This window comes from Tachyglossus aculeatus, chromosome X1 (genome assembly GCF_015852505.1).
Source record: "Tachyglossus aculeatus isolate mTacAcu1 chromosome X1, mTacAcu1.pri, whole genome shotgun sequence".
Taxonomy (NCBI): Eukaryota; Metazoa; Chordata; class Mammalia; order Monotremata; family Tachyglossidae; genus Tachyglossus; species Tachyglossus aculeatus.
Genome location: NC_052101.1, coordinates 74,428,249 through 74,452,383, shown reverse-complemented (window position 1 = coordinate 74,452,383; position 24,135 = coordinate 74,428,249). Strand labels below are relative to the sequence as shown.

The window sequence follows — 24,135 nt, the reverse complement described above, 5'->3', positions numbered from 1 at the left end:
AATATGTTCATTCACCTGCTTCTCCACATACGGGCACATGCCTGCTCATGGGGTAAAGTACTGACAAGAAGAGTCTGGAGAGGGGTGTCACGGAGAGAGCACAAGGCTAGAGAAGTCAGTCTGTGGGTGGTTGTGGGGACTCCCAGAAGAGGGCACTTCAGAGAAAGAGGAATCACTGATAATAATAATAATAATAATGATAATAATAATAATAATTGTGGTACTTGTAGACTGTAAGCTCATTATGGACAGGGAATGTTTCTACCAACTCTATCATATTGTACTCTTAAGAGACGTGGGCTGTGTCCAAACTGACTATATGCTTGGCAAAGAGTAAGCACCTAACAAATCCATTAAAACAAAACGCCCAGGTCCTCTGACTCCCAGGCCTGTGCTCTTTCCACTAGGGCACACTGCTTCGAGTTAAGGAGTCCGTGGTTCTTGGAGCTTGAGGCCAAAGATAGTCCAGGGTAAAGGATGTCCAAAGAAGGGAGGCTCTAGGCCACTTGGATTGTCCCAAAAGACCAGTGGCTTTGATCAGTAGGGCTCGTCTGTGAAATGTGGCCATCACACCAGTAATAGTAATAGTGATGGTATTTATTGAGCATATAATGAAGGTGTTGTACTTTACTAAGAGCTTGGGAAAGCACTACAGAAGCACAAGACATATTCCTGTCCACAGTGAATTTACACTCTAATGGGAGTTGTCACAGACAAAAATATTTACAAGTGGTGATATCACTGAATTCAACATTTCCTTAAATATGCATATATGCATACCTACCAAGACTGGGTACGAATAAAAACAGAAGTAGTAGAGGTGACTGTTGGGTTAGTATGACTTCAGGTGTTTTATTATTTTTTTTATATGGTATTTAAGTGTTTGCTTTGCAGACACAAACTAATCGTGTTGGACACAGTCCATATCCCCCTTTTGCAGATGAGGGAACTGAGCCACAGAGAAGTGGAAATGACTTGCTCAGGGCCACACAGCAGACATGTTGCTGAGCCGGGATTAAAACCCAGGTCCTCAGACTCCCAGGCCTGTGCTTAATCAACTAGGCCATACTGGTGTTGGTAATAAGTCAGGGAAGTCTTGTTGAAGTAGGTGGGATTTTAGAAGGGTTTTGAAGGTGGGGAGAACTGAAGTCTGGTGGATTTGCGAGACAGGGAGTTGTAGGCTGGGAGACAGTGAGCAAAGGGTTAGGGGCAGGTAAGACAAGAGCAGAGTACATTTAATTAGAAAATAGTTTTGGGAAGAACAGAGAGTCCTCACTGGAGAGTAGTGGCTGAGGAGAGCCGATCTGTATAAAGGAGCCGATGGAGAGTCTGGAAGCCAATTTTGAGGGGGTTTTGTTTGTTTTGGAGGCGGTTGGGCAACCACTGGAATGTTTTGAAGCGAGGTATGTGCTGAGAGACATTTCAGGAAGAGGGCCCAAGCAATGGCCCAGTGTATGAACTGAAGCGAGGAGATGCTTGACTCAGGGAGGCCATTGGGCAGGCTGATATTGTAGCCTAACGTTGGTGTGATGAATCTTGAACCAGGTGGTGGCTGTTTGTGTGGAAAGGAAGGGATTCATTTGTGAAATACATCTGAGGGAAGAATCGACAGGGTTTAACACTTGATCGGCTGTGAGGGTCGAATTACAGTGAGGAGCCAAGGAGGATATGAAGATTGCAGAACTCAGCTACAGTTAGGAGGGTAGTGGTGTCAACAGAGTTGTGAGGAGAGGGGGACTTAGGAGGAAAAGTGAGAAATTCAATTTTGGACATGCCAAGTGTGAGGTGCCAATAGGTCATCCAAATGATGCCATTGTGCCGTCCAAGTGCTAATCAAAGTGCTCTGCACACAGTAAGCATGACTTAGTGAAAAGAGCACGGGCTTGGGAGTTAGGTCGTGGGTTCTAATCCTGGCTCCGCCACTTATCAGCTGTGTGACTTTGGGCAAGTCACTTAACTTCTCTGTGCCTTAGTTACCTCATCTGTAAAATGGGGATTAAGACTGTGAGCCCCACCTGGGTCAACCTGATTACCTTGTATCTCCCCCTTGCTAAGAACAGTGTTTGGCACACAGTAAGCGCTTAACAAATACCATCATCATCATCACCAATAAATACGATTGAATGAATGAATGAATCTTGAAGGCAAGGGGATCTGTGAGATTGCATAGCAGGCCAAGAGGTCAGGGCTAGAGAGGTAGATTTTTGAGTCATTTGCATGGAGAGAAGACGGTGAAGACGAAAAGACCTAGCACAGAACCTTGCAGGAAACCCACAGTTAGGGAAGAGAGGTGGAAGAGGAGCTAGGAAAAGAAACGATGGAATGGTCAGGTAGGAGAAGAACCAGGAGAATAGCAAAATTGAGTTTTTAGGAGGAGGTGGTCCACAGTGTCGAAGGTGACCAAGAGCCCGTTGGACTTGGCTATGCCAGCCGGGACGATGGGGATGACAACCCCACTAAGCAATATTTAGCATTTATACTACTGTTAGTCCAAATTGCGTACATAAATCAGTGATGTCATTTTTGTTCATACATATACAGAGCGGGAACTCCCAGAGGTGAGGGAATATATTTTTGTTGTTACTCATAAGTCCTCAAACTAGGACCTTTGTTACCTGTGACCTTGGGACATTTGATATTCGTCCCACTCCCAACCCCACAGCACTTACGTACATATCTTTCAATTATATACTATAAATTATTTATTGAATCATATTAATGTCCTCTAATATCCCTCTAGACTGTGAGCTCATTGTGGGCAGGGATTGTCTCTCTCTATTTCTGTATTGTACTTTCCCAAGTGCTTAATACAGTGCTCTGCACACAGTGAGCACTCAATAAATACAACTATGAATGAATGTCTGTTCCCCTCTCTAGACTAATCTTATTATGGGCAGGGAATATGCCTACTCATTATGTTGTATTATACTCTCCCAAGCACTTAGTAGCGTGTTCTGCACATAATAAGTGTGCAGTAAGTACCATTGATTGATAGGAAGGCATATGTCAGTCGGGGACTATGGAAAAACAAATCAGCAATTCAGAAGCAATGAGCTATTATTTCACCATGGTGGTGGTTGTGATCTCTGACTCGTCAGTGATTATACTCAAATAGATTATCACCCCTTGCAATGGTGTTATAGCTTTAGAAGGGTAGACCCATATTTTGTCATAGTTTTTCTTAAGATCTGAGGATTCAGAAAAGATGTTTAAGAATTTACCCAATTTTTTTACTCCTATAGTTCATTGGAGAAGACTATTACAGAGCTGCTTGTTGTTTAAGGTTTTTTCCCACCAGTTTAGTTTGTTTTTATTTGGCTGTAATCCTAAATAAGAAAAAATGCTTATCTCATATTTTAGTACAGTTGCCTATCATAGGTAACGAAGTCCTTTTTTTTTATCTGCTGCAGTTGAAAGATTTTGTAACTCGGATTTAAAGATAGCTAATGTCTGTAGAAGAATGATTGCAAAACACAATGACAAAATTGAAAGCAGACCCACTCAAGAAAAAGTATATACCTCCAGGGGGCAATCATGGTAGCTCTAATTGATTGCAGTGATTTGTTTTCAGTCAGCTGCTTTTCATTTCTTTGCATTATATAAATAATAGGAATTCATATTACTTATTGGAAACAACTGCTTTTTGTGCAAAGAAAAACTTGATTATATTCTGTCATCTAATTTTAATAATTAATGTTAAGTCAATAGCTTTTCGAAGGAAACAGATTACTATGTTTGTTTTGAGTAATTTTGGAGTCTTGTACATGAATCTATATGTGGGTTTGACTTTTCACTTGTTAAAGGTATTTAGTGCCTGAGTAGTGTCCTCTGCCCAAATTAGATGCCTAATTCTTAGTGTCCCCTTTTCTGCTAGTATTCAACATGGAATCGTTAGCATCTCAAAAACCTTCATTTTGTTTTCTAATAGTATTGGGTCTGGGTGGAAAAAAAAGTTTAAGTGAGGGAGAGAGTGATCCAAAGATATTTCCTGTCATGCAAGATTAAGGGTGTGTTGCAGTGGCATTTCCTGGAAGTATGGTCCATTTTTTCCTTTAGTTCACTGGCACAGTTGTGAACAATGAATTAGATGTGTCTTTATACATTTTTGAATATGAAAATATTGATTCACTTGCATGGCATGTGAACTTGGGTGGTGTTAGGTGCTTTGATTGAGAGGCAGCATGGCGTTGTGGGGAGAGCACGGGCCTGAAAGTGAAAAAGGTCATGTGTTCTAATCCAGGCCCCACCACTTGTCTGCTCTGTGGCCTTGGGCAAGTCACTTCACTTCTGTGTGCCTCAGTTATCTCATCTGTAAAATGGGAGTTGAGACTGTGAGCCCCGCGTGGTTCAGGGACTGTGTCCAATTCGACATGCTTGTATTCACCCCAGCGCTTAGTACAGTGCCTGGCACAGAGTAAGCACTTAACAAATGCCATCATTATTAGTATTAGTTGGTTGAACACAATTTGGACTACCTGTTAATTGTGTGTGCTGTTTGCAAAGCCCTTAATAGATGTAGTGATAAAGCACTGTTACTCCCATGTAGAAGAATGAAATGGCTTTTCAGCTGAATTTTCTGTTGTTTGTGTTTCAGCTGTATTAGAACTAATTAAATATAATAATAATGATGATGATGGCATTTGTTAATGGGGATTAAGACTGTGAGCCCCAAGTGGGACAACTTGATCACCTTGTATCCCCCCCCAGCGCTTAAAACAGTGCTCTGCACATAGTAAGCGCTTAACAAATGCCATCATTATTATTATTATTATTTGTTAAGCGCTTACTATGTGCAAAGCACTGTTCTAAGCACTGGGGGGGCCACAAGGTGATCGGGTTGTCCCACATGGGGCTCAAAGTCTTCATCCCCATTCTACAGATGAGGGAACTGAGGCCCAAAGAAGTTAAGGGACTTGCCCAAAGTCACACAGCTGACAAGTGGCGGAGCCAGGGTTAGAACCCATGACCTCTGACTCCCAAGCCTGGGCTCTTTCTTCTGAGCCACATGAGACATGCTTGCTTTTGATGAAAGAAATCCTAAAACTTCTGAGCGTATGGGCCAGTGATTATTAAGTATAAGGGCATTCCCTCAAGGTAGAAGGCTTTGTCACTTGGATGTGGGAGCCCTTAGAATATTCTGTCAGACAGTCTTTAGCTAGTTTGCTAACTGATGCCACTGTGATGAGTTCCTGTCTTGCCTCTAGCCAAGTAATCAAAATAAATCTCTTCACTCATCCCCAGAGCATTTCAGCCAAACTCGAGTTGCTTCACTAGGAGGTCCTCCGGTAAAGATTTCCCTACAGTTTTGTGCCTTATTAAAATCAAAGTGTTTGAATACCTCCGTGGAATGTGACTGTTGTCAGCTACTCAATCTCATTGCCTCTTTTCCCCTAAGAAAGTGGGAAGGATCTACAAGAAGCTTCAGTAGGGTGTTTGGGTTTCCACCCCCTGACCTCCTTTGGCTCCAGGGCAGTGCGGCTGCTTCTTAGGATTTTTTGTTAATGGTATCTGTTAAGCACTTACAATGTGCCAGGCACTGTATGAAGCACTGAGGTAGATAGAAGTTTGTCAGGTTAGATGCTGTGCCTGTCCCACGTGGGGCTCACAGTCTTAATCCCCATTTTACAGATGAGATAACTGAGACACAGTGAAGTGACTTGCCCAAGGTCAAGCAGCAAAGTGGCAAAGCAGGGACTAGAACCCAGGTCCTTCTGAATCCCAGGCCTGGGCCCTATCCACTAGACCATGCTGCTTCTCTTTTGCCAGCCCCAGGCTTCAATGTTCTCAGTAGGTGGCAATTTGGAGCCCAGAGTGCTGCTCTGGAGAACAGAAACTGCACCATTCATTCAGTCAGTCGTATTTATTGAGCGCTTACCATGAGCAAAGCACCGTACTAGGCTCTTGGGAGAGTACAAATATAACAACAAATAGACCCATTCCTGCCCACAAGGAGCTCATGGTCTAGAGGGGGAGACAGGCATTAATATAAATAAATAAATAGATAAATGACAGATACATATAGGTATATACGTATGTGCTGTGGGGACGGGAAGGAGGATGAATGAAGGAGCAAGAGCGGCACAGAAGCAAATGGGAATGTTGGAGAGGAGGGCTTATTCAGGGAAGGCTTCTTGGAGATGTGCCGTCAATAAACTGGGGGAGTGAGGGGGACTAGTATTCCCGTGAAGCAAAGGAATCCAGCCTGGGAGAGGTCTTCCCTGCGAGCAGGCCTTGAAATAGCTAGTTTAGCTGGGGGAAAAAATGGAAGAGGGAGACAGGCATGCTGGGCTCACGTGGAGTCAGGGGGACACAACTGGAAAATGATTGGCGTTTAGCAGGGAGTCCTTTGGCTGCTTAAGGCTGGGGCCTCGTACAGCCTAGAGTGCCCATTCCCCCCAACCTCAAAGCTGGGAACAGGACAGAGCAGCGACCCAAGCCCTGCTGAAGTTCCAGCTTCTGGTGAGCCCCTGCACTGCTGTAAGGGTCAGGGCGGTCAGCCCCAAAACACTGTTCCCCATCCCCCACATGTCTGCTGTGTGACCTTGGGCAAGTCACTTAACTTCTCTGTGCCTCAGTTACCTCATCTGTAAAATGGGGATTAAGACTGTGAGCCCCACGTGGGACAACGTGATCACCTTCCAGCGCTTAGAACAATGCTTTGCACATAGTAAGCGCTTCACAAATGCCATCATTATTTATTATTATTATCCCCCCTTCCAGAGTTGACACCCTTGCCCATAGCCCCCTCAGTGTCCTTAGCTAGTTGCCATTCCTATCCTTCCCTCCCTCTCCCCTTTTTTGGCCCTGCTAATCAGTTGGGTGATTACAGGACTGGATGCTTGACCTTCTTAATGCTACATCAAATACTTAAAAATAGTACATAAGCCAAAGTATCTTAAGTTCTCTTTGATGTGCTATAAGATACTTATGAGAGGCTGTGTGTCTAGGGGGGGTACATATTTAAAATGTCAGTGTCGCTATCTATTTCATACAAACTCGTCTGTAGAAAAATAAAGGAGTTTTTATTTAAATATGATCTCGATTAGATGCTTCATGAAAAGCAGAGCCGAGTGCCTGGACTGAATAAGCGTAGGTCAGTTGCTTAATATAGTCGGCCACTCTTCAAGCATTATCTTGAAAATTGTAAGCACGCATTTTGTTTGGGACATTTGGAATTGTATTTACAGTAGCTAAAATAAATTTGGCTCAACTTGGTAGGTTACTTTTGCTTTTTTCCATATATCTTCATCATCCTATTTTAGTGAGATTTGTCACAGAGAGATATATTTTTAAAACACAACAATTTCTGAGCCAAAAGTGGAAACGAAATGCAAAACCAGGCAGAAACAAGATAAGGCATTTTCCAGCATCTTTTGGCTTCTCAGCTCAAATCATCAGTGGTATTTATTGAGCACTTACTATGTGCAGAACATTGTACTAAGCGCTTGGGAGAGTACAACACAGCAGAGTTAGCATCTCTGCCCACCGTGAGCTTACAGTCTATAGAGGGGGGAGACAGACATTAATAGAAATAAATACGGTGTATTAGATAGTTTTGTTGCTCATTGCTTAAATTTGCTGCTGCTTTCTAGGTGAAAGCCTTGCTCTTCCAGTAGAAAAGCAACCTTCATAGTTCCCATTGAAATGTTTATTTCATTGTGTCCAGTTTTTTAAGAATTTTTGGGTTAGTGTGCTTATGACATTCACTATCTCATTAGTATTTGCTCCATCTTAATTTCTGGCCTTCATTATGCAAGTGTCCCATATATAGATCTAATTCATTTTAGAAAAGTTGTGCAGCTTTCAAGCTTTATATAGAATAATAAGATTAGTGTTATGCTAGTTTGATTACAGACAATTATTTCCTGAAGAAGTCAGGAGGTGGTCATTGTTCTTTATGTAGTTACAGTGTAGCTGGAATAAAGCACTACTTCTGTTTTTTTTCCATAAAAATATTCATTCAAAGTAGCTAATCTAACTTTTTAAAAAATAAAATGAGAAAAGATAGAATCTTGAAAGATAGCCATGCCACCTCACATACCTTTTAATCTGTATTCTTGAAAGGTGTATTCATTAGGCAAGTTGCCAATACAGTAGTGTTTATTTTCAACAATAAGAATATTCAACAATTATTCAACAATAACAATAAAGAGTACATGTCTTTAAAATGTTGCATTCAGGAGACACATAGGTTAATAGGTATTATGAGAGTCGTAATCTGGGATATGCTATTGAAATTGGGATATGTTAAAATCCACATTGGTTGTTTTAGAATGCACTTCAAAAATCATCATGAGCATTTTAAAAAAAAATGAGAACCCTAGGTAATTGATTTGGAGTGTGCTGTAACTTCCTCATTGAAATAAACAAAAGACAATTCCACTGCGATGGTTGATTTAAGAAAGCGTAACTTACGTATAGTCAAGCATATGTATTTTTGTTCCATCTGTTGTAGTTTAATTAACGTTACCCTTGGGAGTAGTTTATTCTTATCATTTTAAAGTTTTCTCAAGCCCGAAGAATAATTACATCTATCAGTAGTTTCCAGATTCCTTTACCAGTTATTTTGATGTGTAAAGTTCATGGAACTTGTTTTGACTTTTTTTTTTAGTCTTAACTTCCCCTATCATGCCTTGTAGTTTTAGCTTTTCCATATCTAGCCTCTAGTCTCCCTACACTGTTCTCCCTCCCTCCTGCCACCTGCATGTGCACTTAGCTCTGTACCCACTGGGCACTCGGATACTCACCCCAGGCCCACAGTACTTAAGTACATATCCTTATACTCTATTTTAATTTCCCTTATCTGTAATGTATTTTAATGTCCATCTCCCCCATACACTGTAAGCTCCTTGAGGGCAGGGATCATGGCCACCAACTCTATTGTATGGTTATTTTCCAAACACATAGTACAGTGCTTAGCACACAGTAAGTGCTCAGTGAATACCATTGATTGAGCGATCCCACTTTACATCATCGATTTTTATTCCGTGGTTCGTGCCCTCATGTCCACAAAATAATCTGACTCTGAGCATCCCTGCATGATCAGTAAAGAAATCAAGGGAGGGTTTTGATCTCATTTTACCAGTCAACATTTGTTCGATACTCTACAAGCTAAAACAGGTCCCTAAGGGCAGAGATTCTGATCTCCAGTAATGTTTTACCTTAAAACTATATTTGCATGGCATAATAATTATAATAATAGTAAAAGTAGTAGTGTGAAGTGCTTACTATGTGCCAAACAGTACTGAGTGCTGGGGCAGATACAATCCAATGAGATCAGACACAGTCTCTGATCTACATGGGGCTCACAGTCTAAAGGGGCAGGCGGGGGGAGGCAGCTGTTTAATCACTGTTTTACAGATGAGGAAACTTAAGATACAGAAAAACTAAAAAGTGACTTGCTCAAGCTGACACAGCAGGCAAGTGGTGGAGCTGGGATTTAGACCCCAAGTCTCCTGACTTCCAGTTCTGTGCTCTTTCCACTAGGCCATGTTGCTTCTGGCAACCTAGAGCAACTCAATAGGTGAATTAATAAAAATAAAAATCTGTCTAAAGCACTTAATTTTAAAAAGAAACTCTCACTGGTGTTTCATAAACAGAGATTCCTAGAGATATATAAATTTTTTCATTGCGCCATCTTTAGTACTCTTGATTATATTTGTGTTCTCTTCCACAGTAGAACAGGAGAATTTAGTCTTTTCATATCTAAAATTTATATTAAAATTAATATCCATTTACGACTAACTTGCTATTAACATAGTGGGAAGAACTACTTGAGCACTGCATGATTAAACCTACAAGGTTGCTTCTCTCTGGTAATAGAGATTAAGGTGTTACACTAACATTTGCTTTAAAAAAATGTTTTTATCAGATGAATTACAGGGTGCGCAGTCAGAAACTGAGACAAAACAAGAAATTCAGCATCTGCACAAGGAGTTGATTGAAGCCCAAGAGCTAGCTAGAGCAAGTAAACAAAAATGCTTTGAACTTCAAGGTGAGACCAAGATCAATTTAACTCTCCAGGTGACAGTATTAAGAGCTGATTTTAAAAAAATAAACTCAGGATTGTCAATAAGCCTTCAAGTTTTAACTTTAAAAGATTAGGTCTGGTCACATAATTAGTCTTTCTACAGCACCAACTCTGTGCATAAAGTAAGACATGAACAATTGCCATGATAAATACAGAATGCATTAATCAGGAGATAGAGGGGATGTTTTAGGGTATGACATCATTCAGTTTTCTGTATTTTAACTTGGAAATACCATTCCCCTTTTTTCCTACCTTTCTTGGGCAACTTCCAACAGTGAATTATTTACTTTCACCACTTTAATCCATAAGAACGCCAAAGCGAGCAGAAACCTTTCTGAGGTCTGAATCCTACAAAACTTCATTGCTCACAATTTAATTTTAGTATTTGCCCTTTAAATATTTGGCTACATTTTGTGCTATTAAAATCCTTAAACAGCTTACCTAACAACTGGCACTGATTAAAATCACCTAATATTCATCTCTTTCAGTAAGTTTTTTGGAGGGCATTTCACCTACCTAGTTTGCAACTGGTGACCTCAATCTGAATCTTTTTTGGTTGTAACAAATTAATCTAGGGATGCTTTTGGTTTCATTTGTAGCGCTTTTGGAAGAAGAAAGAAAAGCCTACCGAAAACAGGTTGAGGACTCCACCAAGCAGATACATGTTCTTCAAGGTATGTTTTTCAATTTGTCAGTCAATCATTTGTTGAGTGCTTACTCTGTGCTAAGCATTTGGGAGCGTGCAATGTAACAGGCACATTCCCTACCTATGACAAGCTTGCAGTCTAGATGGGGGAAACAGACATTAATTTGAATAATTAAGATCCGCCAAGATCCGCCCTTTCCTCTCCATCCAAACTGCTCCCCTGCTGGTTCAGTCCCTCATCCTATCCTGACTAGATTACTGCATCAGCCTCCTCTCTGATCTCCCATCCTCCTGTCTCTTCCCACTTCAATCTAAACTTCATGCTGCTGCCCGGATCATCTCTGTGCAGAAACGCTCTGGGCATGTTACCCCCCCTCCTCAAAAATCTCCAGTGGCTACCAATCAACCTACACATCAGGCAAAAACTCCTCACTCTCAGCTTCAAGGCTGTCCATCAGCTCGTCCCCTCCTACCTCACCTCCTTTCTTTCCTTCTACAGCCCAGCCTGCACCCTCCACTTCTCTGCCGTTAACCTCCTCACTGTGCCTCGTTCTCGCCTGTCCCGCCGTCGACCCCTGGCCCACGTCCTCCCCCTGGCCTGGAATGCCCTCCCTCCGCACATCCGCCAAGCTAGCTCTCTTCCTCCCTACAAAGCCCTACTGAGAGCTCACCTCCTCCAGGAGGCCTTCCCAGACTGAGCCCCCTCCTTCCTCTCCCCCCTCCCTCCCCCTCCCCATCCCCCCGCCTTACCTCCTTCCCCTCCCCACAGCACCTGTATATATGTTTGTACATATTTATTACTCTATTTATTTTACTTGTACATATTTACTATTCTGTTTATTTTATTTTGTTAGTATGTTTTGTTTTGTTTTGTTGTCTATCTCCCCCTTCTAGACTGTGAGCCCACTGTTGGGTAGGGACTGTCTCTATATGTTGCCAGGTTGTACTTCCCAAGCGTTTAGTACAGTGCTCTGCACACAGTAAGCGCTCAATAAATGCGATTGAATGAATGAATAAATTATGGATAGGTATTTAAGTGCTCTGGGGCTGAGGGAGGGGTGAATAAAGGGTGCAAATCCAAGTTCAAGGGTGACGCAGAAGGGAGTGAGAGAAGAGGAAATGAGGGCTTAGTTGAGGAAGGTCTCTTGGAGGAAATGTGCCTACAGTAAGGCTTTGAAGGTGGGGAGAGTGATCATCTGTCGTATATGAAGAGGGAGGGCATTCCAGGCCAGAGGCAGGACATGGGTGAGAAGTCGGCAGCGAGGTAGCACAGTGAGTAGGTTGGCATTAGAGATGTTCACGATACTAATCGATTTGGACACTCCATTGTCTACTCTGCAGTCTCTTAAGGGTGCAGCAGTTGTTCATTAGCTACATCCCCAAAGAATGATGTGGATCGGTCAGTGAATTCTACTTTGGATGACTAGGTGTTTTTCTTCCTTAGTCCAATGGCATGTGGGAGACTAAAGGTATGGGTCACAGAGACATAGGAACAAAGGAACTCCAGGCCATATTCCTTAGTGTCCCACTTGGAGAAAGATTATGAGATCATGAAAGGATGGAGGAAAGAGGGCAATAATGAAAATATTAAGTGCTTCTACAATAGAATACTGAGTTTTGTCAGTTGAGCGAAAGCCAGTGCCAGCAGGAAGGCGGTGTACAAGTTTCCTGCCAGAACTATGAAAAATCATTACTATCTTCTTCTTTGATAAAATTGTCAGCCTGGTTGTTTTTAAAGGCATTATAATATTATGGTGACATTCATATTTGGATTAAGAAACTGATATTGAGAACAAATTTAGCTTCACTCCTTGAGAAATTTCATCCCTTGTCTTTAACAGGCATGTCCAATTCATTTCTGTGAATGGACCATATATGCACATGTTCACAGGCAACTCTTTTAAATAATTACCAATTGCCTGTAAAGTTTAGGTAGAATTATTAGTAATATGAAATGAAACTTGGTCAGTAGAATTATCACTATGGTTTCCTTGTAAATACAGTATTAATGGGTGGGGCTTCTACGGGGATGGGGCTGTGGTCCAAAAATGAGCAGGGAAAAAGGTAGAAAGGGGAGTGGAAGCAGGAAAGCAGATGCAAGGATGAGGAGTGGGGGGAGTGAGAGGCAGGTGACCCTTCCCCCAACACACACACACATACCCAGCAGAGATGATGTCCCTCTCTTGGCCTCTGCTGAGCAGCTCTGCTCTGGGCTGGAGCCACTGCCACTGTCCCCCTGGATTTACAGTGTAGGAGGACTGCATTCAGAGCTGTTCAGAAATCCTGGAAGGCAGCCCCTCTGGCCCGGACCAGTAGCGAGGAGCTGGGCTGCCGGTAGAGGGTGGGGAGGGGTCCCTCTGCAGAGTCTTTCTCCTAGTGCGTCCTTGCTAGGCTTTGTGGCCCGTGAGTTTGGCACGAATGCTTTAGCGTCCAAAACAAGATGATAAATTGCTGAATGCTTTAGGCTTCAGTTTCAAAACAGGCCTGCAAGGGCAGCCTTGGAAGATGAGAGATCCACAACTAGAATTCTTTATGACTAAAACAGTTGGGCAAATAGGTGGGGATCAGAGTACACAAAGGGAAGGTCATGGGGATTTCTGTGATTATGATCTGAAAGCCTCCTTGACCTTCTAAAGGCCCAGGACAGTTTTATGTTCTGGTAGAAAGGCTGGTGGCCAGGGGGTTCTTTGGGAGGCCCTGTATCCCAGTGGAAGGTACCAGCAGTTGCTGCCTGACCCCATCCTCTTTGTGATTCTCCCAGTTCTAAACTAGGTTTTTGAGACCATGGAACTCAGTGGTGGACAGAGGCATAAAATGGTTGGGATTAGACACTCCTTTGATCTGGGGTGAGGCTTTTTCTACACTAATCACTGAGATATCACCGTGGTCTGGGCCAGTGGGAGGCAAGTTTTCCCTGTCAAGGTTTTGGAGTAGGATCTTTAATCAGGCTACTCACCTCTCTTTTGGGTTTCCTTGAGAAGACTCCAGCACGCCCAGTGGCTGTGATGCCAGTGTGCAGCCCTCACGTATTTGGAGAATTTGCAACAGCACGTACAGGCATCTGGGCATGCCTGTGCATTGCACACGCAATAATTCTGTTTTCTCTCTCATCTGTCCTCGTTCCTCCCTTCTTAGAAGTCAGTTCAGATTTGGGCCCCACAAATCATCAGGTTTGGGCTATTAGACCCAAACTCTTCATCATCTTTTATTATTTGAGTGCCACCTTTGGACTCTCAAAGGTCACAAATGATCTCCTTTTGCCCAGTCCAATAGCCTCTACTCCATCCTAAATCCTCCTCGACCATCAGCCTCCTTGCTGATCTTCCAGCCTCCTATCTCTTACCACTCCAGTCCATTCTTCACTCTGCTGCCTGGATCATTTTTCTACAAAATCCTTCAGTCCATGTTTCCCCACTCCTCAAGAACCTCCAGTGGTTGTCCATCCACCTCTACATCAAACAGAAACTCCTCCAATTGGCTTTAAAGTACTCAATCACCTTGCCACCTCCTACCTCATCTAGCTACTCTCCCAAGTCAACCCAGCCCGCAAACTTCACTCCTCTAATACTAACCTTCTCACTGTACCTCGATCTCATCTATCTCACCACCGACCTGGAACATCTGGAACGACCTGGACCTATCTGCCTCTGGCCTGGAACACCTTCCTTCCTCATATCCGACAGTTGCCTCCCCCAGTATTTCAAAGCCTTATTGAAGGCACATCTCCTCCAAGAGGCCTTCCCTCCTTTCCTTTTCTTCAACTCCCTGACTTCCTCTCTTTAATTCATCCCCCTTCCCAACCCTAAAGCACTGAGGTACATATCTGTAGTGAATGTATTTATATTAATGTCTGTCTTTCCCCCCACCCCCCAATAGACTGTAAGCTTGTGTAGGCAGGGATTGTGTCTGCTATATTGTACTCTCCCAAGTGCTTAGTACATTGCTCTGGACACAGTAAGCATTCAGTAAATGTGGTTGATTGAGCAACAGACTAGACCCTAGGAGGAATTATCAAAGAAGAATAAGACTATTAGACCCAGATGCATGTGCTTCCTGAGAATAATGGGGCCGCCTTGCTGAGTAACACTGAGGAAGAATTATATTCTGTGCAGTCCAGAGGTAAAGAGGAGATTGGGAGGCTGGGCAGGATTCATTTGCTAGCTCCCCAAACTGTCACCTTCAACCTCTCCTCCTCCCCACTCTCCCCCAATCTACCCTCAACCTTCTTGGCCCTTAAGCCTTATAATAATAATAATAATAATAATAATAATATAAACACTTGTACCCAACTCTTGTTCCCTCCCTGGCTGCCGTCTTCATTTGCACACTCTGATGGCTCCTTCCCCTCTGTCTTCAAACACCCCCATGTCTCCCTTATCCTAAAAAAAATGAAAACAAAAACTTTGATCCCACTGCACCATCCAGCTGTTGCCCCATTTTCCGCATACCATTCCTTATAGTAATAATTGTGGTATTTGTTAAGCACTTGCTTTGTGCCAGGCACTGTACTAAGTGCTGGGGTGGATACAAGCAGACCTGTATATATGTTTGTATGTATTTATTACTCTATTTTACTTGTACTTATCTATTCTATTTATTTTATTTTGTTAATATGTTTTGTTTTGTTCTCTGTCTCCCCCTTCTAGACTGTGAGCCCACTGTTGGGTAGGGACCGCCTCTATGTGTTGCCAACTTGTACTTCCCAAGCTCTTAGTACAGTGCTCTGCACACAGTAAGCACTCAATACGATTTATTGATTGATTGATCGGGTGGACACAGCCCCTGTCCCACATGGAGCTCACAGTCTCAACCCCCATTTTACAGATGAAGTAATTGAGGCACAGAGAAGCAAAATGACTCGCTCAAGGTCACACAGCAGGCAAGTGATGGAGCCTGGATTAGAACCCGTGACCTTCTGGCTCCCAGGACCTTGCTCAATCCACTACACCATGCTGCTTCCTGTTCATATTCCTTGAGCAGGTTGTTTACATCTGCCCCAGCTCCCTCCTTGGCTCTGTGTACAGTCCAGCTTTTGCCCCCTTCACTCCATTGAGACCGCTCTCTCCAAGACCAAGGTCCCAAGTGACCCCTTCGTGCCAAATATCAAGTGCAATAATCAAGTGCCCAAGAGAAGCAGCATGGCTCAATGGAAAAGAGCAAAGGTTTTGGAGTCAGAGGTCATGGGTTCAAATCCCGGCTCTGCCAATTGTCAGCTGTGTGACTTTGGGCAAGTCACTTAACTTTTCTGTGCCTCAGTTCCCTCATCTGTAAAATGGGGATTAAGACTGTGAGCCCCCCCGTGGGACAACCTGATCACCTTGTAACCTCCCCAGTGCTTTTAACAGTGCTTTGCACATAATAAGCGCTTAATAAATGCCATCATTATTATTATTATTATAAATATAACCAATTGTAGTACATCCCAATCTTCCTTGACCTCTCAGCTGCCTCTTACACTCTGGACCACCCCCTTCTCTTAGAAACATTATTTAAATCTTGGTTTTTCTGATCCAGTCCTTTCTGGCCAATCCTTCTCCATCTCTTTTGGCGCCCTCCTCCTCTGCTCCCCAGGTCCTAACTGTGGTTTTCCCTCAAGGCTTAGGTTTGAGTTTCCTTCTCTTCTCAATCTACTCTCCCTCCCTTGGGGAGCTCATCTGCTCCCACAGCTTCAACTACCACCTCTACTTGGATGATTCCCAAATCTACCTCACTAGTTCCAAGCTCTCCCCTTCTCCACAATCTCACATCTCTCCTCCCTCCAGGACATCTCAACATAGATGACCTGCCAGCACCTCAGGCTCAACATCTCCCAAACTCTACATCGTCCTTCCCAAATCCTCCCCCCATGACTTTTCCATCACTGTTGAACACACCACCCTCCTTTCCCATTTCTCAAGCACCCCCCCGCCATCCTCAGTGTGTCATCAGACCCAGTCAGTTCTTCTTCCACAGCATCTCCAGAATCCTCTTCTTCCTCTCCATCCAAAATGCTGCCAAACTAATCCAGGCATTTGTCATATCCCAACTGGACTACTGCATCAGCCTCCTCACAGACTTCTTGCCTTAAAGCCAGTTGTTCAGGACTTTCTACTTGATGCGAAGGGGAATGGGTTGTTGAGGAATTGGGGAGTCATGTTCAGAATGATGTTTTAGAAAAACAGTCCAGGCAGCAGAGAGAAGATGGACTGGACAGGGGAGAGACCGGAGGCAGAGAGGTCAGCAAGGAGGCTGATGCAATAATCAAGTGCCCAGAATAGGACAGGTGCCTGGAGGGAAAGAGTTTCTTTTCTCTCCTTCCCTACAAATCCCGAGCCAAAAGTACACTTTTTTTTAACCATCTGATTGTTTTCATGCTTCTTAGCCCAACTACAGAAGTTGCATATTGATATTGAGAACCTTCGTGAGGAAAAGGAAAGTGAAATAACAAGCACACGGGATGAATTGGTCAGTGCCCAAGATGAGATTCTGCTCCTTCAGCAAGATGCTGAAAAAGCTGCTTCTAAGCGAGACACTGATATTGCTTCACTACAAGAAGAGCTTCAGAAGGTGCGGGCTGAGCTGGAGAGGTGGCGGAAAGCATCTTCAGAGTATGAGAAAGAAATTATTAATCTGCAATCCAGTTTTCAACTTCGATGTCAGCAATGTGAGGCCCAGCAGAAAGAGGAAGCCACAAGGCTGCAAGGCAAGGAATCAGTTTTCAGCACTAAGCCAGAGGGCTTGTATAACTTTATGAATGACTGTTGCATTAGGCTCACGTTTTTTCCTTGAGAGGAGCTTTTTTCTTTGACCAACTTCCTTTATAGTTTATAGCTACACTTGATGCTTTCCTTATGCCATGACATAATGAAGCACAAACTCTTGAGTAAAAGCAAGGTAAATTTACAGAAACTCTTATGGTTTTGAGGTCTGAAAAGCATTTATGTAATTTTATAGATCCGGGAGGGATTGCTGTAGAATTTCCTGAAGTTTCACATGTTATCCTGAGGAATAAAACACATTTGAGTTGGTATTACTGTAGTTTATAAGTACATAGATGTGTTTCATTTCAAAAGTTACTTGTCTGTATGAAAACAGACGTTCATTTACCAGAATCAAATAAAGTGAACAAAATCCTGGAGTTTTTGAACAGTCACCTGCTAGTTCAGTGATAGGGATTAATGTCAGTCATGGAGGAAAAGATTCAAATGCCAAAGTGAAAAACCATCCTTTATTCTATCACGTTTCTGAAACTCCTTGAAATAAAGACCCATCCCAAAGTGAGATAATGACCATATTTGTAAATGCAGTTCTTAGAAGTACATGTGTACAGCTTACACATGCTGATGATGGTATTTGTTAAGCGCTTACTATGTGCCAAGCACTGTTCTAACAAGGATGAACTAATGTACTTTCAAAGGTCTTTCAAATGTTTCGGAGGTTGTACTCAATGAACTAGTTGACTGAATAATGTTACTTGATGTCTTTGAAGGTGAACTGGAACAATTGAGAAAGAAGTGGAATAAACTGGAAGTTGAATGTCTTTCTTTAAAAAAGGAGAACACGTCACTTTCATCAGAACTGCAACAGCAAGAAAGAGAATTGCACAGGTAAGCATTAATGAAATGAAAGATTGCAAGAGATTATTTTTTCTCACTTTTGCGTCTACATTGAATGATTTTTCTTTGCTGCTCCAAGTTAACTTTTTACTGAAATGTTCACATAGATGAAAAAGCTATGATAGAATTGGTTAGTTAATATGGGATAAAAATGGACTCTGGTGTCTGGTTGAAAAATTTCAAAATAAGTGACTAAAGTTTTTAGAAGTGACTGATTCCAAGATGTTTTATTAAATGTAATTCAACTGCCTTTTTGGTGTTGCAGCTCTCAGAAGCAGAGTTTAGAGCTAACCAGTGATTTAAATGTCCTTGAAAGAACCAAAAAAGAACTTGAGAACCAGATGGGATTCTTGAAAGAACAGCATCAGCGGGATTCAGCTGGTTTAAAAACCCTGTTGAATAAGGCTGAGAATCAAGCAAAGGATGTTCAGAAAGAGGTAAAAGGAAATGACATTATGAACTTGACTGGACTTTATGTCAAAGGCAAAATCACAGTACATTTTATGTTGGTTTGAAAGGTCCATCTTTGGTATTTTCAATTCCTGTGGATTCTGTCTTCTGCCCATGTGTGGTGATACATGTTTAGATCATTTGTAAACCTTATTTAAACCTATTATACGAATTTGAGAAATCTAAATTTCCCTGGAAATTCTTGTGCACTATTTTAGTTGGCTTGAAGCTGCTTTAATTTGCATGAGAAGCCTTTCTGTGTCAGATCACTTAGGTCCTCACAACAGCTCATAAGAGTAGCAGTCTCAACATATTCGAAGGATATTTGAGACGGATGATTTCAGAATATCTGGTAGGTTGGTGTAATTCTTTGTCCCCATATTTCTTTCCTGTAAAGTGCCATAAACTTGGAAATTATCATTGTCTTATTTTTCATATTTATTTCCACAAATACTATACTGTCCTTTGTATTCGTACACATATATTTGTTTTGTAACATGCCCATTCTTGTATCCTGTCTGTGTATATGTGAATTGGGAAAGGGCCGGTTTACTTTCTTTTGGCCACGTCTCTTTCTTTTGTAATTTTTGCTTACAAAAATCTCTTCTTGTCATGACTTAAAACACATCCAATAGGGGGATGATATGGTAACTCTAGGTTTGTTCATTTGAGGGTTTTGTGCTTATGTAATCCTTGCAAATGATCTGGTGCTCCATTTTACTGACTTATATGCCCACTCCCTTCTGTCATAGTATCTTGTATGGTAGGCACTTCATTGGGTACTGTGGTCAGAAAGTCTTCAGCCACGTTACTGCAGTCACTGTGGCTGCAGTGGTGACTATTGGACTCAGACCAGTGAAACTCCTGAAACTCTGCGCTTGTAGCCACAGTACCCTACAGCATTTTTGGTTTGATTTGTGAATTTATCCCTGTCCTTGTCTTTTATGCTATTTTTTGTGTTCTTACTACTTTAACTTTCCTTAGGTGTCTGTTGCGCATTCTCTTTCCCCCTTTATACTTAGATTGTGAGCCCCTTGAGGGCCAGGAACCTGTCTAGTTTTCACCTGTTTGTCCTTTTCCAGTGCCTAGTGCAGTGCTTTGCTGTACACAATAAGCATTTAATAGTTACTATGACTACTGCTCCTGCCATGTGATTTCTAGTAGTTCTGTTAGGTCCTACAAGCCAAATCAGATCCAGATTTGGTTAGCTCTTCAATTTTGAAATGTGTATATAGACTAAATCAAGGAACTTATGGCGCATGTCTCTCTGGATCGCTACTGAATTGATGCCTTGGAACAGTGTTAGTAGATATGATAGGGCTGCAATGTGATATCAAAGCTATTGAAGACTCTTTGTTGCCTCCATTTTTACATTTTATTGATTTGGCACCTTTTGTTTAAACGTCTTAAAACTCTTTAGAATATTTGGGGCAGAGGGTGTTATTTTCCTTATTCATGTGGAAAAACTTGAGATAACTGACTTTCACGCAGATGACCAAAGTAACATGTTATGGTTGCTTGTTCTGGTATAGAACTGAGGATATGCTTTAGTTTTTGCTACTTAATTAGGCTGTGGACTCCCTCCATCTCATTTCTTTTTACTCTTGTCTGAAAATTGGTATCAGTAATTTCCTTTTCCTTTTTAACTGAAGACGATAAAGTCAAGGTGCTTAGTCCAAAAATGAAACTGGCTTTAAAGAAAGAGATGATAAACACTGGCTTCTCTTTAATTTTTTTAAAAAAGTCCAGGGCTGAAAAACTAGTTGCACAGAGTCGTCAGCATCATTCAGTACTTGTAGTTGGGATATTGTAGTGATTGTAGTGATATATTGTAGTGATTCCTCTTCCTAGAAGGCCTCGCTTTACCAATACAGGTTCATAAATCAATCAATCAATCAATCATATTTATTGAGCACTTACTGTGTGCAGAGCACTGTGCTAAGTGCTTGGGAAGTCCAAGTTGGCAACATATAGAGACAGTCCCTACCCAACAGTGGGCTCACAGCCTAGAAGGGGGAGACAGAGAACAAAACCAAACATATTAACAAAATAAAATAAATAGAATAGATATGTACAAGTAAAGTAAATGGAGTAATAAATATATGTATACATATATACAGGTGCTGTGGGGAAGGGAAGGAGGTAAGATGGGGGGATGGAGAGGGGGACGATGGGGAGAGGAAGGAAGGGGCTCAATCTGGGAAGGCCACCTGGAGTAGGTGAGCGCTCAGTAGGGCCTTGAAGGGAGGAAGAGAGCTAGCTTGGCGGATGTGGGGAGGGAGGGCATTCCAGGCCAGGGGGAGGACATGGGCCGGGGGTCGACGGCGGGACAGGGGAGAGCAAGGCATGGTGAAGAGATTAGCCGCAGAGGAGAGGAGGGTGCGGGCTGGGCTGTAGAAGGAGAGAAGGGAGGTGAGGTAGGAGGGGGCGAGGTGATGGAGAGCCTTGAAGCCCAGGGTGAGGAGTTTCTGCCTGATGCGCAGATTGATTGGTAGCCACTGGAGATTTTTGAGGAGGGGAGTAACATACCCAGAGCGTTTCTGGACAAAGACAGTCTGGGCAGCAGCATGAAATATGGATTGAAGTGGGGAGAGACACGAGGATGGGAGATCAGAGAGAAGGCTGATGCAGTAGTCCAGACGGGATAGGATGAGAGCTTGAACGAGCAGGGTAGTGGTTTGGATGGAGATGAAAGGGCGGATCTTGGCAATGTTGCGGAGCTGAGACTGGCAGGTTTTGGTGACGGCTTGGATGTGAGGGGTGAATGAGAGAGCGGAGTCGAGGATGACACCAAGGTTGCGGGCTTTTGAGACGGGAAGGATGGTAGTGCCGTCAACAGTGATGGGAAAGTCAGGGAGAGGGCAGGGTTTGGGAGGGAAGACCAGGAGTTCAGTCTTGGACATGTTGAGTTTTAGGTGGCGGGCAGACATCCAGATGGAGATGTCCTGAAGGCAGGAGGAGATGCGAGCCTGGAAGGAGGGGGAGAGAGCAGGGGCAGAGATGTAGACCTGGGTGTCATCAGCATAGAGATGATAGTTGAAGCCGTGGGAGCAAATGAGGTCACCAGGGGAGTGAGTGTAGATCGAGAACAGAAGGGGACCAAGCACTGAACCTTGGGGAACTCCCACAGTAATAATAATAATAATAATAATAATAATAATAATAATGGCATTTATTAAGTGCTTACTATGTGCAAAGCACTGTTCTAAGCCTTGGGGAGGTTACAAGGTGATAAGGTTGTCCCCTGTGGGGCTCACAGTCTTAATCCCCATTTTCCAGATGAGGTAACTGAGGCACAGAGAAGTTAAGTGACTTGCCCAAGGTCACACAGTTGACAATTAGTGGAGCCGGGATTCGAACCCATGACCTCTGACTCCAAAGCCCGGGCTCATTCCACTGAGCCACGCCGCTTCTCCCACAGTAAGGGGATGGGGGGGGGGGGGGGGGGGGGGGAGGAGACTGCAAAAGAGACTGAGAATGAATGACCGCAGAGATAAGAGGAGAACCAGGAGAGGATGGAGTCTGTGAAGCCAATGTTGGATAGCGTGTTGAGGAGAAGCGGGTGGTCCACAGTGTCGAAGGCAGCTGAGAGGTCGAGGAGGATTAGGATAGAGTATGAGCCGTTGGATTTGGCAAGCAGGAGGTCATTGGAGACCTTTGAGAGGGCAGTTTCCGTGGAATGTAGGGGACGGAAGCCAGACTGGAGGGGGTCGAGGAGAGAGTTGGTGTTGAGGAATTCGAGGCAGCGCGTGTAGACAGCTCGTTCAAGGAGTTTGGAAAGGAATGGTAGGAGGGATATGGGGCGATAACTAGAAGGTGAGGTGGGGTCAAGAGAGGGTTTTTTTAGGGTGGGAGAGACATGGGCATGTTTGAAGGCAAAGGGGAAGGAACCAGTGGAGAGTGAGCAGTTGAAGATGGAAGTTAAGGAGGGGAGAAGGGATGGAGCATGAAGCCATGAGACTGGTAATGTAATCATCCATTTTAATCTGGGTCTGCACACTTCTTTTCTTTGTCTTCAGTATGAAAAGATAGAGACTGTACTCTCGGAACTGAAATTGAAGTTTGAAGTGACTGAACAAGAGAAACAGTCAATCACTGATGAACTCAAACAATGTAAAGATAACCTGAAGCTGCTACAAGAGAAAGGAAACAATGTAAGTCTTTATAAACTTGGTGAGGATGATGATGTGTTGATAATACCTTTTATATGTCTAAGGGTCTGTAATTCCAATAGTCACACCTTTTGCTACTAAATTTCACGAGCAAAAATTTTAACTTTGTTTACAGGAGACCAGAAGTGGACTGGGGGGCAGTGTGATGAGGTAAAACCATATCTGAAGGAAATGGAAATCTATCTTGAGAGCAGTCACAAGTAGGGAAGGTTTCGCGTTCTGAACCTCACCACCTTCTAGGTCCCAATTCTGATTTTTCTATTCAGGTAGCCTCTCCCCAACTGCTTACTGAGTGCCTATTGTGTGCAGCGCACCAGACTAGTACGTAAGAGAGTACAGCAGTATTACTAGACATGATCCCTGTCCTCAGCAAACTTGGAATCTAGGCGGGGGCAGACATTAAGATCAATTAAAACTAAGAGAAGTGGTAGATTCTAAAGACAGATATGTTATAGGGGGTGATGAATATCCTATTGCTTAAGTGGTATTTGCAGGGATGGGGAGAATAGGGTGGGGAGATGTGGGATTAATCAGGGAAAACCTCTTGGAGGAGATTTAATTTCAGAAGAGCTTTGAAGGTGATGAGAGCAATGATCTGCTAGATATGAAAGCCGCATGGCCTAGTGGAAAGCGCATGGGCCTGGGCATCAGAGAACCTAGGTTCCTATCCCAGCTCTGCCACTTGTCTTGTGTGTGACCATGGGCAAGTAACTTCTTTTCGGTGCCTCAATGTCCTCATCTGTAAAATGGGGATTGAATCTTAATCCCTCCTGTTTAGACTCTGAGCCCCATGTGGGACAGGGACTGTGTGCAACCTGATGATCTCCTATCTACCCCAGCATGTAGTATGATGCTTGCCAGATAGCGCTTAGTAATGACCATAATCATATGAAAGGGGAGGGAGGGCATGAGCAAGAGAGAGAGTGGGAGAGATGGGAACATGGCACAGAGAGTAGAGTGACTTGAGCGCAGTGAAGCATGCGATCTGGGGTGTAGGGAAGAGTGCATAACTAGAAGGGAGAGAAATTATTGAATGCCTTAGTGCCGTGTTGGGAGTTCCCACTCAGGGAGGAGAGAAAGGGGTAACCATAGAAGGATTTTAAGGAATGAGAAGACAGGTGCAGAACAATGTTTTAGAAAAATGATCGCGGCAGCAGATCAGAGATACATCCAAAGACGTCCTGGAGTCAGGAAGAAATGTGAGATTGCAGTGGAGGAGAGAGGTCAGGACAAGCGGAGTAG

General features: G+C 43.2%; 1 protein-coding gene across 28 annotated transcripts in view; it reads left to right on the top strand.

Annotated features, from left to right (window-relative positions):
• LOC119919809 (sarcolemma associated protein) overlaps nucleotides 1-24,135 on the top strand; it is a 146,882-nt gene that overhangs the window by 116,721 nt on the left and 6,026 nt on the right. For 17 of the 28 annotated variants that reach the window (XM_038740548.1, XM_038740535.1, XM_038740545.1 and 14 more), the window contains 6 exons: nucleotides 9,872-9,994; nucleotides 10,630-10,704; nucleotides 17,038-17,358; nucleotides 18,145-18,262; nucleotides 18,537-18,708; nucleotides 22,741-22,875. In XM_038740548.1, the coding sequence (XP_038596476.1) occupies nucleotides 9,872-9,994; nucleotides 10,630-10,704; nucleotides 17,038-17,358; nucleotides 18,145-18,262; nucleotides 18,537-18,708; nucleotides 22,741-22,875 (944 nt within the window). The remainder of the gene's footprint in view (nucleotides 1-9,871; nucleotides 9,995-10,629; nucleotides 10,705-17,037; nucleotides 17,359-18,144; nucleotides 18,263-18,536; nucleotides 18,709-22,740; nucleotides 22,876-24,135) is intronic. The other 11 variants (XM_038740541.1, XM_038740552.1, XM_038740550.1 and 8 more) reach the window with 1 other exon arrangement.